At 46.5% G+C, this 14,041-nt stretch overlaps 1 protein-coding gene across 4 annotated transcripts in view; it reads left to right on the top strand.

Moving 5' to 3' along the window:
- CUX2 (cut like homeobox 2) overlaps positions 1–14,041 on the top strand; it is a 283,634-nt gene that overhangs the window by 213,439 nt on the left and 56,154 nt on the right. For all 4 annotated transcript variants that reach the window (XM_049619320.1, XM_049619319.1, XM_049619321.1 and 1 more), the window contains exon 4: positions 7,742–7,820. In XM_049619320.1, coding sequence (XP_049475277.1) covers positions 7,742–7,820 — 79 coding nt within the window. The remainder of the gene's footprint in view (positions 1–7,741; positions 7,821–14,041) is intronic.

Raw genomic sequence — 14,041 nt, 5'->3', positions numbered from 1 at the left:
AGACACACCGTGTGAGGCGGGAGAATCAGCTTCTGCCGAAGAGCTGGATGCTCGGCTCCTCCTGGCTTCCCAATCCCCTAACCACCTAGCTCCTCCAGCTCTTTCAGAGAGTCCAGCCGCCTCCACAAACCCCCCGCTAGAGTCAGTCCCAAGCAGGGGTTAGAAGTGTGGGCTTTGAAGACCAGCTAAGCTGAATCTGAGGCCCAGCTCCCACATGGTGTGGCCTTCTCCCTTCCGTGCCTCAGCGTCTTCATCCATCAAATGGGAGGTGACACCACCTCCTCAGAGTTACGATTAAATGAGATAATACGTGTCCGACACTTAACACAGTGCGTAACACAGAGTTAGTGCTTAGTAGTCACTGTTATTATTAGCGATAATAACTCTTATACCAGCCCAACGGGATAAGTGTTACCCCATTTTACAGGTGGTAGAAAATCAGAATATTACTCTAAAGTAAAGGGATCTATCACACAGACTCTTATCTTGGAATCACGTATAAGCCTTCTGGAGAGTCTAGCCAAAGTCCTGTGTGCAAATCTCCCTGAGTGTCTTGACAGTCTCACAGATACGTGGTCATATACTGGATGCCTCTCCTGATGGGGAGCTCAGTGTCTCATAATGTGGCCCATTTTGAGAACTTCGAGCTTTCTAAGACTGCGTCCCCTTGAAATGTCCACCCTCCTCTCACCCCTGGTCCACTCCTACCTATAGAATATTTATGGCTCAGAATGAATGCATCTATTTCTCTCGACACAATAGCCACAAGGATCTTTAGCTGGTTATAGACCGTTCTTATGTGTGTCCCCCTGAGTCTGCTCCTCTCTCTTGACTAAATGCACCCCGCACCCCTCCCCACCTTCAGCCTCCACCTTGTCCTGAATCAGGAGTTTATCTCCGAATCACTTTTCAAGTCTGTTCTTTTGTCCCCCTCTCCAGCAGCCCCCTAGACCTGGGCACCAACACCTACCCCAGACCCTGCACCCCGCCCAGAGCAGCCACCACAGTGAGCAGATTACTCCCCCATTCACAGCTGCCGGGTTTCTTCCTGCCCTTCGTTCTCCACATGCCCCTGCCCCCCCTCATTCTCCATGCACCCCCCCTCCACTGTTACTGCTCCCCTTGGGTTCTGTGCCCCCACCCCTTGCTCCCCCTTCATTCTGACCCCCTGGTTCCATGCTTCCCCCGATGTCTGTGCCTCCCTGACTCTCCACGACCCCCTTCTCTGTTCTTCCCTCAGTGACCATGAACACTGCAGCTCTCCGCACCCCTGGCTCTCCGGGCCTCCTTCCTCTCTGTGCCTCCACCCATTCTTCCTACCCCTCCTTGCTCCCTACGCACCCCCTCAGATTTGCACACAAGGCCTCCAGAGGGAGAACCAGGCCTCAGAGAGCATTAAAGGGCACCCCCCACCCCTCGCCATCCCGAGCTGATTCCTTTTTCCCCAGATCTCCTCCCTTCTGCGTCCTCCTCAGAGGTGCTGGTCCTGAGATCTTTGGAGCACCCACCTCCTCCCAGTTGCCCATAAGGCTTCAGTTTCTTCCAGAATCCTGCCATATCAAACACACCCACCCTATCTCCCAGAACCACTGCACACTACCCTCCCTGGAGCCCAGGACCCAGTGGTAAAAGAAAGCTGTTTTCTAAGTGTGTTCCACAGAACCTTAGTTTCCAGGTTTATTCTCTGAAGGAAAAAGTTCTGTGGCCTGAATGCGTTTGGGAAAACACTGGGCTAAGCTGAGTTAAAGGGGACTTTTTCCTACAGCTCTTGTCTGAGCGTCCATTCTGTACATATGCAGGCAGAAAGTGTGTGCAGACTTAACCACAGGTCCTCCTTTTCACGGCCAGGGGACTGTGCAACATGCTTTGGGAAGCACTCGTTTCTAGTTTAAGCCTGAGCCCTGGAGTGAGAGGACTCTGGGCCGCCTCGGCCATCAACTGGTTCTCTCAGTTGGCCAAGTGATTTGGCCTCCCTGAACCTCAGTTTCTTCCTCTGAAGAATGGGGGCCATAACAGTGCTCACATCTGAGCACCGGGGCGGGGCGGGGGGAGATTCCAAAGATAAGGCACTGAGCACTGAGTAAGGGTTCAGCTTCCAAAAGCTCTGACCATTCTTTGTAGAGAGCTGGGACAGAGAAGTTCTTGATAACCAGTGGATGTTGTCACCACTAGCTCGGATAGCTTATGGAAGCTCAGCCTCGAGAGGCCCCCGAATTTGCCACTTTTAACCACTTGACAGACGAGAGCTAAGTGGCTAGAACAGGCTTTTGCCTCTCCCTTGACTTAACTGGTTCCGCACCTGTTATTTTCATACTCGGGGGACCAAACACATTTTCACCCTCGTATTACAGCGGGTGGTGTAAATGCCACGTGCTCCATCAGATGCTGAGCTATTTCTGATGGTGACCTTCTTGGTGTCTGTAGCTGGCCGCCACCTCCTCCTCCTCCTCCTTCTCCAGATGGCCTTCAAAGATCTGCCTGTCACAAGCCAAATCTGTCATTCTGGACACTTTCTCCCGCCCTTCTGTGTGGTAGGGCCCCGCCATGAGGCAGAGACACATGGCCTTTTATTTGTGCCAAGCTCACCTGTCTGGGCACGTGGGTGAAATGCACTAGAGTTGCAGACTTTGGAAAACACATCCTGTGTGATTGGAAGAAGATTTAATTAACTGCTTTATCAGAAAGCTTTTTGCCAACTTCTATGGGACCCTTTGCCACATGTTAGCTCATTCCTCCCCAGCAGCTTCTTGCAAAATGGAGATCATTCTTCCCACTTGATGGATGAACAAACTGAGACCAAGAGATGCTTAATGACATTAGGCCCAGTACCGGATCGGGCTCTAATGCCATTAGGAATTTTGACCTGGTATTCTGGAAACAAAGTCATTGCTCTAAAACAAGACTGAACAGGCAGGGCGTCCCCATGGCTACTGTCTTCAAGTCATATTTACTGTGGGAAGTCCTAAACTTGAACTGATTAAAACTGAGGGCTGTTCCAAGATGTTTTTAGGTCTCTGCTTTTGAAAATATTATCTAGCCATTAGATGAGTCTCTGAAGCAGGGATCAGCAAACTTTTGTATAAAGCACCAGATAGTAAATATTTTTTTATTTTATTTTATTTTAAGTAATCTGTACCCTCAACATGGGGCTCAAACTCATGACCCTGAGATCTACTGACTCTACTGACTGTGCCAGCCAAGCACCCCAAATATTTTTTATTTTACAGCCAGAGTCTTAGTCACAACTAGGAGCTCAGCCATTATAGCATGAAGGCAACTGTAGACAATAAATAAAAGAATGGCTGCAACTGTAATCCAATAAAACTTTATTTACACAAACAGGTGAAGGGCCAGAATTGGACTAAGGGTCATAGTTTACCATCCCTTGATTTAGACCAACACTGTCCAGTAGAAATGTAATGCAAGCCACATATGTAATCTAAATTTTTTAATAGCTACATTAAAAAGTAAAAAGAAGCAGGTGAATTTAATTTTAATAATGTATTTTACTTAACCCAGTATGTACAATGTCATCCTTTTAACATAAAATGGGTGTAAAAAATTTGATATTTTACAACCTTTGTTCATCCGAAGACTTGGAAATCCCATATTTTACACTTACAGCCCATCTGAATTTGGAGTAGTCCCATTTCAAAGTGCTCAGTCACCACATGTGCTAGTGGCTACTATACTGGACGGTGTAGCTCTAATGGGCAGACCAGTGGTATAAGGAGACAGTCACACAGATAAACAATACTCCCTTACAAACTGATAAGCACCATGAGCAGAAAGCAGAGGTTACTACAGGCAAGGACAGGGAAACATTAAAGGAATCTTCTGGCACTTGCCTCACCCCTGCCAGAGTTCCTTTTTAGAAGTCAGTGGAACATTCTTATGCTTTTCCCCAAACCCCATTCACCACACATGCTCAGCATGGATGACTGTAAAATGAAGCATTCAGACTTTGCGGTCTGATCTTTGATAATTTTCCATCTAGGGATCAGGAGATGAATTGCTTCCATTTCTCATGGCTTTTCTTGGGCTGCAGGTCAGCAGCACAGCAGTCCGTGTCTTGGTACAGCCATAGATGATGTCATAAGATTGCACGTGGGGTCTGAGTGACTATCCCCACTGACTGAGGGTTTTTCTATCCAGGAGAAAGGGGCCAGCATCTGGATTCAGAGTAGGAATTTGAACCCCCAGACCTGGCACGAATCCTGCTCTGCCATGTACCTACTGGGTGATCTTTGGCAAGTTATTCAGTGTCTCTGATCCTCAGTTTCCTCATCTGCATAGTGGGGATAATGACCTTCAATGATTTGTGTGTCCATGGGGAGAGATGATCATGGATAGTAAGAGCATCTGGGACATGGTAAACACTGAATGTTATAATTTTATTATTATTTTATTAGCCCATCAAGGATGCCCCCCCAAACTCTGAATTAATTGTTCCCTCATCACATTAGAGACTCCAGCGTTTGCATCACCTCCTCTCTTATTATGGTTCCCCTTGGGTGTAGCTGTGTCTCCCACTTAGCTCTGAGTTCCCAGAACAGAAACTGTGTCTTGTCCATCTCAGCAAAAACTAAAATCTACCTGCACTTGGTAGATTTTCTACCTTTCTGGAACATTCTTTATGTTTACCATTGCCTTTTCTTTTCCAGGAGACAGTTCCTAATGTTCCACCCACCAAACTGGGTCACCCCTCTCAAAGTGGGGTCACCCTCCCCACTTACACACTATCAAAGCCCCCTTGTACATTTCCTTCGAAGCATTTAGCACTTGTAGTTAATGAGTTATCTGGAGAATCTGCTTTGATGTCAATCTCCCCTCTGGACTGTGAGTCCCATGAGGTTAGGACTCAAGTCTGCATTATTCATCACTGAGTTCTCAGCCCACAGTGCTTGGCACATAGCAGGTGCTCAGGAAATGTTTGCTGAATGAATGAAAGACTGTCATTCACTCTGGAATTTAAAAGACCAGAGACTAGGGGCACCTGAGTAGTTCAGTTGGTTGAGCATCAGACTTCAGCTCAGGTCATGATGTCACAGTTCGTGAGTTCACAGCTCACGTCAGGCTCCATGCTGACAGTTCAGAGCCTGGAGCCTGCTTCAGATTCATTCTCTCTCTCTCTCTCTCTCTCTCTCTCTCTCTCTCTCAAATTAAAATAAAACATTAAAAATTAAAAAAAAATACTGGAGGCTGTTCTCAGAATAACAGCAAGAGACTTAAGGAACTTTTGATACTGACCTTTTTGAAATCATTTGCTCAGGGCGCCTGGGTGGCTCGGTCCGTTGGGCATCTGACTTTGGTTCAGGTCATGATCTCACGGTTTGTGAGTTCGAGCTGCACACCAGGCTTGCTCCTGTGAGTGTAGAGCCCACTCTGGATCTTCTGTCCCCTTCTCTGTGCCCCTCCCCTGCTTGCACTCTCCCTCTCAAAAATAAATAAACATTTAAAAAAATAACACTTATAAAAAAATAATAAAACAAAATCATTTACTCAACATGAACCATACATTTCCCTCTACCTCTTAAATAATGAATTCTCTGTGGACCTTGTAAAACCTTCAAGCTATGCTGTCCAATAGAAATATAATGTGATCCATGCATGTACTTTTACATGTTATAGTACCTTCATTGAAAAACAAGTACAAGGAAACAGGTGAAATGAATTTTAATAAAAAATTTTGTTTGACCCAGAATATCCAAAATGTTACCACTTCAACATGTAATCAATATAAAAAATGCCGATGAGCTGTTGTACATTTTTTTTTATTATTATTTCTACTAAGTCTTTGAAACCCTGTGTGTATTTTGCACCCACACCACATCTCAATTTGGTCTTGGCCACATTTCAAGTACTCAGTAGCCACATGTGATTTCTGGCTGCCATATTGGAGGCTTTAGAGGAACCTCTGTGGTTTTTGAATTCTTCCCAGTGTGCTGTGTGTGGAGGCAGGGCCTTCTCAGGTGGTCTTCGTATCACGCCAGATAAGTGCACCTGAGGCTTATCACCCGGCGCTGGACAGAACCTGTCCCCATTAACAGGCAAGAAGGAAGGGGTCGGTCATACCAAGAGGTGACATATATGCGACTTAATGCATCCCATGAGTTTTACCAAGGGCGTTACATGTGTTAAGTCATTTGATCCTCCAGCAAGGGAGGGTGTGATGTTATTATCCTCATTTTACAGAGGAGGAAGTAGAGACATAGGGATTGAAATGACCTATCTGCTCCAGGACTCAAAGACAGTAAGTAGTGGGGCTGGAATTTGAACCCAGGTGACCTGATCCCAAGGCCTGTGCCTTAGTTGGCCACTTCTTTGAATGAACTGTCTCAGAATTGGCCCCTCTCATTTCCAGGATGGCATCACAGGCAGGACCTTGAGTTGGTGCAACCCGCTTAGATTTGTTCATTCAGCAAATTCTGTTGAGTGCCTTCTGTGCACCAGACAATGTACTCACAGAGGTCACATCGAGGGAAGGAATTTGATAACAGACACTCCTCCAAATGACATCACTGGGATTCAGAAGAAAAGTGCAACTTTGAAAGAGGGTGATTTACAAGTGGATATTCCCCATAGATTCGTCATTGAAGAAGTTGGCACCAGAGGGAGAGGTATATCAGTATCAGAGAATAAGGATGTTCCAGTCCAAAGGGGGATACCCAGCCCTGAATATTCTCAAGGATGTAGGGATATGGCAGCCTGTGGATAAGGACCTCGCTCTAGCCATGTGCTGGGATGGCCCAGGACTATGCCAAGGGGACTGGCTACCAAGAGCCAGCATCAAGGCCGCTGTGAGGCCAGAGCTCAGAATTCGTAGCCAGGAGCAGAGAGGGATGAGATGGCGGTATGTCCCAGAAATGTCTTGCTGAAATTCATCTTACGGAACCTCACCGGCAGAGTGAAGAAAGTCTGTGAGCAAGAGAACAAATGCATGAATGAACGCTTCACCACTGGGTCATTCAGCCATTTGTGTTTTCATCAGTCAGGAAGCATGTGTTGAGCTATTTGCCATCTTATGAGAGCTTTAACAATTTCTCTTTAATTCTCAGTAGCTAGGAATGTTCCCCAGATGTGTCACACTTTCCCCCAGAACACGTGTCATATTTGAATCTCCAGCATTGCCCTTTAATAACAGCAATAATAATAATAGCTGTTAGTAAAACACTCTGTTGCAGGCCCTGTGCTAAACACTTAACATGCAGCTTCATTCAGTCCCCATAAGAGGCCTGGGAGGCCTATTTATAGGAGGTTCTAGTTTTCACCCATTTTCCAGCTGAGGAAACTGAGGATCAGAGAGGGCCAGTGATGTGCCCAGGGTCATATAGCTAGGATCCAGTACAGCCAGGATTTGAATGTGGACTTTCTTTTTTTTTTTTTTTTTTTTAAGTGTCTTTATTTATTTTGAGAGAGAGAGAGAGAGCACAAGCTGGGGAGGGGCAGAAAGAAGGAGAGACACAATCCCAAGCAGGCTCCACCCTGTTAGCGCAGATCCCAGTGCGGGGCTCGAACTCACATACTGTGAGATCATGACCTGAGGTGAGATCAAGAGTCAGACGCTTAACCAACTGCGCTACCCAGGCACCCTTGAACCTGGACTTTCTAATCTCTACACTTTTGACTTTCATTTCCCCTCCTCCTCCCCATCCCATGTTTGCAGATACAGAAAATGATCATATTTTCTTCTAGACTCAGATGCCATGATTACACATAACTCTTTCTCTTGTTTCCAAAGGTGGTGGCCCTTAGTAAGAGAAGTCAGGAGGCCGAGGCAGCTTTCCTGAGCGTTTACAAGCAATTAATTGAAGCACCAGGTAAGAAACACTTGGCTTCCATTAACTGAATAATTCATGACAAGGAACGGCCAGCCATTAGGTCATTACACAGGGACCTCCCGTCAGTGGGATCTAAGAACAGGCCAAGATGCCTGGGTTAGGCTAGGCCCTCCACAGGTGAGGCTTGTAGGGGGGAGACGGCCCACAGTCTGGCGTGACATGTCCCCACACACTCCTCCACCTTCCCCCACCACCTTCCAGTATTAGCCAGGGAGCTAGATCTCCCACCTGGACCTTCTTGGGGAGCCACATGTCTTGACTGCCAGAACCCCCATCCCATTGCCACGAAGGACAGAGGGTGCCAGAGGAAAGACCTCAAAATGTTTCCCCAACCTCAAAAACTTTATGTTCAGCGACAGCCAAACCCAAAAGAACCCGTACTTGTATGACTCTATTACATAAAATATGAAGAGGGGAAACAACCCAAGTGTGCCTCAGCGGGTGACTAGCTAAACTGGTTCATCCATACAGTGGAATACGAGTTAGCCATAAAAAGGAACAAAGCCCTGACACCTGCTATACCGTGGATGACCCTCAAAAACATGACGTTTGGTGAAAGAAGCCAGACACAAGGTCACATAATGTAAGATTCCACACATACGGGATGTCATAAATGGGCAAATCTGTTAGAAACAGATCTCAGATTGGTGGTTACCAGGGGCTGGGGTGGAGGTGGGGGTGACTGTGGGTATGGGGCCTCCTTTTGGGGGGGATAAAAATGTTCTAGAACTAGATAGAGGTGGTGGTTGCACAGCATCGTGAATGTCCAGTGGCCAGTGAGTTGTTCACTTTAAAATGGTAAATTATATGTTCTAGAAAGTTCACCTTAACTAAAAAAATTAACCTGTACTGTTAGAAGTCAAGAGAGTGATTCCTGTTGGAGGAGGGCGATAGTTCCTATCAGGGGCCTCTGGGGGCCAGAGATGCTGTTTCTTGATCTCGGTGTCAATCACAGAGCAGTGAGCAGTTTAAGAACATTGAGCTGTACACCTAAGACATACAGATACATTTCTGTAAAAAGTTTCCCTTTTCCAAAATGGCCCATCCTATGCCACCTTCTCATTCCTTGACTCAGAAAAGGAAGCCCATAGAAGTGTAGTGATTTGCTTAACAACAGTGGGTCTGGGAGGGGACTCTCTGTGCTAACTCCCTCCACCCAGACAGCCCCCCAGGCCTTTCCGGGCCCCTCCACACAGCCCCAGGAATCAGTACTATCTGGTGATTGGGGCTGGGGTTTATGAAGAGGAAAATGAAATCCCAACTAAGCCAAGCCATGGATAAGACAAAATCATTTCTACCCAAGGTCAAGGTCGTTTGTGGAATCTTTGTGTTTGTGGGTGAGAAGGTCCCTCACTCCATCTGTCGTGGGCAACCACAGTAGCTTGAGTAGTGTCCTCTTGAAATTTACGTCCACCCTGAACCTCAGAATATGATCATATTTGGAAGCAGGGTCTTTGCATATGTAATTAGTTAAGGATCTTGAGATGAGACCGTCTGGATATAGGGTGGACCTTAAGTCCAATGACTAGCGTCCTTATAGGAGGAAGAGAAGACACAGAGAGACAAGGGAAGAAAGCCAGGTGTAGACAGAGGCACAGGTTGGAGTGATGTGGCCCCAAGTCCAGGAATTCTTGAGGCCACTAGGAACTGGAAGAGGCAAGAAGGATCCTCCCCTGTGGCCCTTCAGTGGGAGCAGGGCCCCGTTGACACCTCAATTTCAGACTTCTGGCCTCCAGAGCTGTGAAAGAGTAAATACCTGCTGCTTCCAGTCACCCAGTTGGTGGCACTTTTTCACGGCAGCCCTAGGCAACTGACACAGCAGTGCTGACTTGAGGCTGTCCCTCATGTCCCATGGTCTAGGAGAAGAGGGAATCCTTCAGTCTGTTTACTCAAAGTGTGGTCCCCCTGCAAGCTGGTTGGAAATCCAGCACCTCAGGCCCCAGTCAGCTTCTGCATTTTCACAAGCTCCCCGAGCCCTGTGAACATGTCAGAGTTTAAAAAGTACTCCCCCTGGGGTGCCTGGGTGGGTCAGTCAGTTAAGCTTCTGACTCTTGGCTTTGGCTCAGGTCATGATCTCACAGTCATGGGATCAAGCCCCACATCTTGCTGTGCACTGAGCACTGAGCATGCAGCTTGCTTAAGATTCTCTCCCCCTCTCTTTGCCTCTCCCCTGCTCGCTCTCTCTCTCTCTCTCTCTCTCTCTCTCTCCTCTCTGTCTCAAATTGATAGATAGATAGATAGATAGATAGATAGATAGATAGATAGACAGTCAGCAAGCACTTACCTGGAAAAGAGATTGTTCTGCCCTCTGTGTGTTACAAGCCCCAAGGGAACAGGTCAACCAGTCCCCTTCACTGGGGTACAAAGAAGTTGAGTCTGATGCCCGAGGAGCAGCGAGGCTCAGGTCTCAGCACATTCAACAAATATTTCCAGAATGTCTGCTCTGTGTGACAACTTGCCTACACAAGGGAGTCTGTGTTCATTTACTGAGGCTACTGTAACAAGTAGGGGACTTCAAACAACAGATATTTATTGTCTCATAGTTCTGGAAGCCAGAAATCCAAAATTAAGGTCCCTCTAGGGGAGGGGCTCTTCCTTAACCTCTTCCAGCTTCTTGAAGCTCCAGATGTCCCTTGGCTTGTGGCCATATCATTCCAGTTTGTGCCTCTGTCTTCACATGGCCCCTCCTCCATATGTCTGGGTCCCAAACCTTCAGCTCCTTTCTCTTTTAAGGACACTGGTCATTGGATTTAGGGCCCACCCAGGTAATCCAGGATGATCTTCTACCAAGATCCTTAACTTAATTACATCTACAAAGATCCTTTTCCCAAATAAGGTCACATTCACAGGCTCCAGGCTTTAGGGCATGGATATATGTTGGGGGCCACCATTCATGTAGAGGCATGTGCATACTACAAACACCCTCCTTGCCCTGGTCCTGCCCTCTAGTCCCAGGAGAGCAGAATGCTGCGTGGGTCTTCTCAATGAGGATGTTTCAGCAGCAAGAATGGCTGAGGCTGGACCCTACGGCCCTTAGAGCTCTACACCCACTATGGGGACGTGGCTGTGGGGCAAGAGGCCTAGACAGCCATGTCCACAGCCCCAGCAGGTGTCACCCTCACTGAGGACCATACCAGGCATGTGGCTGAGAGGCCCCATTCGTGGCAGGCACTTTGCTTATGTCTCTGCTCTCATCAGAGGTATCTGGAAAAATCATGGGAAAATAAACCCTCTTAATTTCCCTCATTCTTCAGTCTTTAAGGTCCCACAGGCTCCGTGACTAATGACTTTGGAGAGTGACCCACAGCAGACCCCACAGATGTCTCCCAGGAGTTCCCACACAAGTCTCATCCTCTGGGCCTCATATACCTCCCCTATAGCATCAAGGGCAGCACTGAGACAGGCTTGTTTTCCAGGCTCCGGGCTAGACTCAGGGTGGAATCCTACCTGGACCACTTACTCGCTGGGTGACTGTAGACAAATTAATTCGCCTTCTGAATCTCAGCCTCTTCTTGTAGAAATTGGAGACTGAGCTATTCTCATCATCATGTATGTGTCTGGCTTCCCTAGAAGTGAAATTCTCTAAGCCTGGGACTGAGTCATACTGAATTTGTATACCCAGAATCTGGTACCCAGTAAGTACCTAATAATTGTTGAATGAATTAGAAATAAGACTCAGATATAGAAATGGGGGAGGGGAAGAGGCATTTGAATGTAAAGGTGCCTTTTCAACTAAAGCCCTCTGCCTGTCACACGTTGATTTACTCAGAGAGCATTTATCAAGTACCTGCCGTGTGCCTGGTACTTGCTAGACACTGCAGACCTAGCCGTGAGCCTGCAGATGCAAATCCGGCCTTCAGGGAGCTTGCATTCCGGTGGCAGTGGTGACCAAATCATCGCTCGGATGATCGTCGCTAGTGGCAAACCTCGGGGAGCACCAGCAAGTCTAGTGCTTGAGGGCGAGGAGAGGCTATGGCCCTTGCTTGTCAAAGAGCTGTTAATTCTGGGGTTCACTTTACACAATCACAGGGCCACAGTGCCAGCCAGGGACTGTGAGAGGTCCCAGGACTGGTGCGGAGCTTTCCAGAAGGCCCTCATGCCCTCTTGCCCTCTCCCCAAAGGGTCGTTCCAAGTCTGGTGCTGACTCCACGCGTCTAATTTCCCAACTCTGCTCCCCAGAAGTGGAGAGGCGGGGGAGACGTACGTCCCTAGCTGTCACTGAGTTGGAGAAAAGGAGCCTTAACTGATGGAGACATACCGTTCGAACGGCCCCTTTAGGGGCTCTAATTCATTTTCGAGACATTTAAGAATAACAAAATGTTTTAATGATTTCTTAGGGGAATTAGGAAGACATATTTTTGTTCTCATTAAATTTTATCCTCAGACACAAGAACCAAATGTCAGATGTGTTTTTGGTGCTCGGAGCTTCCCTGCTCGCTATCCCCCCCACACACACACTGCTCCAACCCCCTCCAGAAAAATAACACTCCTAGAAAATTTGCCAGGATGCACACTCTCCTGTTTTTATATTTCTTGACAGGCAAATTATTTGTCGAAATACTTTCCACCCCCCCCTCCAAAGCCACACAAGTCCTGATTCAACATTTTTGTTTTGAATGACTGCTGCCAACACAAATCTTTGGCAGAGAATGCGATATGGCGTGATTGCTCAGCAAGTATTTTGATAAGTGTGCAGCCTGTATGTCTGTAATTACGAAAGAAAACCGTAAATCTTTTGGATATTGTTCACACAGATGTGGCGTGAAGTGAGAAAAAAAGCAGTAAAACGTGTTAAAAGCATAATTAATGTCATTGTTGTGGAGGATGATTTGATTTAAACCTTTCTGACTTCTGTATCGGTGGTGGCTGATTTCTTTATCACGCTCACAGTCACTAGGTACCGACCTGAGCTTCACAAAGCTAACTTGTTAACTGAGTGATTAGTTAAAAGGAAAAGGAAAAAAAAAAGGAAAGAAAGAAAAAAATGAAAAAAAAAGGAAACAAGGAGAGAGCAAGTAAGAGGGCAGGCAGAGGAACACTGCTGAAGAGATAAGAAGAGAGAGGTGAGTGCCCCAAAATGTTTTTTCTGCTTTACTTTGGTTTTTAAAAATCCAGTGCAGGAGACGGCAGCTCCTGACAGGCGTTTCTCTCCCTGCTGCTTCTTTCAGGAGGCAAGTCTGGTCAGCTTAGGTGCTCAAGCTGCAGGGTCACACACAGCTGGGTAGGACTCCCAGCTTGGTGGTTTTGAGCTGTGTGACCTTGGGCAAGGGCCCACACCTCTCTGAGCTCTGATTTCTATGTCTTTAGCAGAAAGATAATACTAGAACCTACTCAACATTTGACAGAGGATTCACCATGCTAGGCATGAAAGCATTTGGCAGGGTTTAATAACCAGCCCATTGTAAAGCTGGCATCAGAATGTAAGTTACATGGATCACAGGTCTTTGCTGATAATCTCAAGGCTCTGTCATTTATCGAGGACATGAGGTGAACAGTTTAGGCAACAGAGTTACTAAGTCTGGAATAGGAAAATGTTTTACAGTGTTTAGGGTTTTAAAAAATTTTTCCCCAATTATAAAAGCCACATATGCACAACTGTCAACTTCAGAAAATACAGAAAGGTAGAAAGAAGGCAAACTACCTACTGGAGAAGCAGTGGGAACACCTTTTCTTTCTGATCTTTTCCCTGCGTATTTTTTCAAAACAGTCGTTCATTCTGCTTGTACCATTTTGAATCGTCCTTCCTTTTACTAAACCAACACGAGCATCTGTATTTCCCTGTGTTATTAAAAGTCCTGGGTAACTTTGGTTCATCGTGTGTAATGGTCTCTTGTGTGACTGTGCTGTAACTTACTGGACCCCCTCTCCAACGTTGGGCACTTAGGGTGCTCTGGAATGCACAGCTTATCGGTACTGTGCTGTAGTTCTGAGGACAAGGAAAAAACTTGGGAAGGAAAATATATCATAGCCACGCATTGACCACAAACCCTGGATCAGTGATCAGAAAGAATAAGAATTTTTTTCTCCTTATTGATTTATTTGGTGCTCATTCATTTATTAGTTACACTAAATATCTTTTCGTATGTTATGAACCACTCATATTCTTTTGTGAATCACCCATTCATGTACATGCAACCCATTTTTCTATCAGATCATTTTCTTAATGATTTGTAGACACTCTTTGTATATTAGGGATAATA

This window comes from Panthera uncia, assembly GCF_023721935.1.
Source record: "Panthera uncia isolate 11264 chromosome D3 unlocalized genomic scaffold, Puncia_PCG_1.0 HiC_scaffold_8, whole genome shotgun sequence".
In the NCBI taxonomy this organism is placed as follows: Eukaryota; Metazoa; Chordata; class Mammalia; order Carnivora; family Felidae; genus Panthera; species Panthera uncia.
The sequence above is the reverse complement of the archived record's forward strand: the minus strand, read 5'-3'. Positions and strand labels throughout refer to the sequence as shown.